Source organism: Macrobrachium rosenbergii, chromosome 2 (assembly GCF_040412425.1).
Source record: "Macrobrachium rosenbergii isolate ZJJX-2024 chromosome 2, ASM4041242v1, whole genome shotgun sequence".
Lineage (NCBI taxonomy): Eukaryota > Metazoa > Arthropoda > Malacostraca > Decapoda > Palaemonidae > Macrobrachium > Macrobrachium rosenbergii.
Genome location: NC_089742.1, coordinates 14425448 through 14428419, shown reverse-complemented (window position 1 = coordinate 14428419; position 2972 = coordinate 14425448). Strand labels below are relative to the sequence as shown.

The window sequence follows — 2972 nt, the reverse complement described above, 5'->3', positions numbered from 1 at the left end:
TTTATTTAATTTATTTATTTATTTAATTTTATTTAACCTAGCCACTTTCATGGGTGCCGGTCCCAAGCCCGGATAAATAGGGAGGGTTGGTGTCAGGAAGGGCATCCGGCCGTAAAAATCTGTGCCAAAACCATGGAATGAGCCGAAATATGGAAAGAGGTAATGCTAGGGCGTACTCCGTAAACGACGCACAGAGACATCGCCCTAACTCTGTGATAAGGCGAGGGCTACTGCATCAGGAGCGGGTGCAGCTAAAGAAGCGAGCTCACATTGGATTTAGAGTATGTCAGCTTAATATTGGGTCCATGACTGGGAGAGGTAGAGAGTTGGCTGACCTGATGAGGAAAAGGAAAGTAGATGTTTTGTGTGTGCAAGAAACGCGATGGAAAGGAAATAAAGCTAAAGAATTGGGGGATGGATATAAGCTGTACTATAGTGGAGCAAATAAACAAGGCAGAAATGGAGTTGGCATAGTACTGTCTGGTGAATTGAAGAATACAGTGATAGAAGTACAAAGAAAGAATGACCGTATCATCAGATTGAAGATGTGCTTTGGGGGGAGAGTCTGAATATTATAAGTGCATACTCACCACAAGTTGGTTGCACAGAAGAAGAGAAGGGAAGTTTCTGGAGAGACATGGATGGAGTAATGCAAGAAGTGGAAGAACATGAGAGGTGATAGTGGGGGCAGATTTGAATGGCCATGTTGGGTGTGAAAATGAGGCGATTGGTCGGGTGCATGGGGGCCATGGAATTGGGAGGAAATGCCAGAAGGGGGAGAATGTAGTGGACTTTGCTGTGGCACTCGACATGGCAATAGTAAACACATTCTTTATGAAGAAAAGGGAACACCTAATAACATATAGGAGTGTCTTAGATGCTCCCAAATAGACTACTTCCTATATAAAAGGATAAAGCTGGGAGGTCAAGAACTGCAAAGTTATCCCAGGCGACCATGTAGCCCCCCAACACAGACTGCTATGCATGGATTTGAAGCTAAAAAGGGAAAGAAAAACCAAAGCTAAAGGGATAAGGAAAATTAAATGGTACAAATTAGTGAGGGAGGAGGATAAGAAGAGAGAGTTTAAGAGGAGGGTTTTGGAGGACATTGATATAGGAATTGAAGATGTTCAAGAATGGTGGGCACGAAATGCAGCAGTAATTAGAAGACATGGAAAGGAGCTGCTGGGAGAGACATCGGGGATCATATGGGAGGAAAGGGAGAGTTGGTGGTGGGAGGAAGACATTGGGAAAGTAGTAAAAGATAAGAAGGAGGCAAAGAAGAGATGGGAAGAGTCACAGTCAGTGGAAGACAGAGATCGGTTCAGAGAGAAAAACAAGGTGGTGAAAAAGATGGTAGCCCAAGCTAAAGCAAAGGCGTATGATGATGTGTATAATGAGCTGGGGACGAAGGAAGGATTAAATAAGATGATCAAGCTATCAAAGGCTAGAAATAAGAGCACCAAAGATATTACACATATCAAACAAATAAAAGATCAAGATGGGGTAGTACTTAGAAAGGAAGAAGACATCATGAAAAGATGGAAAGAATATTTCGAACAGCTGTTAAATGAAGAAAATAATAGACTAATAAGAGGGGATGGGCAGGTGAACATTGGCATGGTGATGAGGTTTTCTAAGCAAGAGGTGCTGGATGCACTGAAGAAGATGAAGAATGGGAAGGCAACCGGACCAGACATGATACCTGTGGAGGCATGGAAGGCATTAGGGGATGAAGGAGTGGATATACTTTATGATCTTATGATAAAGATCCTTGAGCAGGAAAAGATACCAAATGAGTGGCATGGGAGTATACTGATCCCAATTTTCAAAGGGAGAGGAGATGTCCAAGAGTGTGGTAATTATAGGGGTATTAAACTAATGTCCCACACTTTGAAGATACTGGAAAGGATGATAGATGCCAGACTAAGGGAAGAAGTAGAAATAGGTATAAAGCAGATGGGATTTATGAAGGAAGAGGAACAACAGATGGTATATTTTGTCTGAGACAACTAATGGAGAAATTGGGGAAAAACAAAGGGACCTATTTATGGTATTCATTGACCTTGAAAAGGCTTACGACCGAGTCCCCAGACAAGAGGTATGGAGGAGCCTGAGGGAGAGGATGGTGCCAGAGAAGTACGTGCGATTGATACAGGAGATGTACCGGAATGTATTTACCAGAGTGAGGAGCAGTGTTGGGGAGACGGAGGGCTTTGAGGTGAGAGTCGATTACACCAAGGGTCGGCTCTTAGCCCATTTATTTTTAACATAGTGATGGACGTTATCATAGAGGAAGTAAGGGAGGCAGTACCGTGGAACATATTGTATGAAGATGATATTGTCCTGTGTGCAGAGAGCAGGGAAGATCTGGAAATGAAACTGGAAAGATGGAGACAAGTACTGGAGGACAGAGGAATGAGAATAAGTAGATCTAAGACAGAATATATGTGTACCACCAATGATGGGGGTGATAGGGAAAGTGTTCAGCTTGGGGGAGAATCAATAAAGAGAGTTGAAAACTTTAAAATATTTGGGATCCTTTTATTAATGCTGGAGGACGTATGGAAGAAGAGGTAAAACATCGGGTACAGGCAGGCTGGAACAACTGAGAGTGGCCTCTGGAGTTCTTTGTGACAAAAGAGTACCGCTGAGGTTAAAAGGAAAATTTCATAAGACGGTGGTAAGAACAGCAATGATATATGGCACGGAAACAGCAAGCTTGAGAAAGACAGAGGAGAAGAAGATGGATGTGGCAGAAATGAGAATGCTTAGATGGATGGCTGGGGTGAGAGAGAGGATAGGATCCAAATGATTACATTAGGGGTCTACTAAGGTGGTGGAAATATCAAAGAAAGTGCAGGAGGAGGCTGAGATGGTATGGACACCTGTTGAGAAGAGATGAGGACCACGTTGGTAGACATACTATGGGGATGGAGGTCCAGGGAAGAAGAAGAAGAGGGAGACCAAGA

The 2972-nt window shown here is 43.2% G+C and overlaps 1 protein-coding gene across 1 annotated transcript; it reads left to right on the top strand.

Moving 5' to 3' along the window:
• The first annotated feature begins 984 nt into the window (after positions 1–984).
• Positions 985–2007, top strand: LOC136842469 (uncharacterized). Its single transcript, XM_067109848.1, has one exon. The coding sequence runs from the start codon at positions 985–987 to the stop codon at positions 2005–2007; it is 1023 nt and encodes a 340-aa protein (XP_066965949.1).
• The last annotated feature ends 965 nt before the right edge of the window (positions 2008–2972 follow it).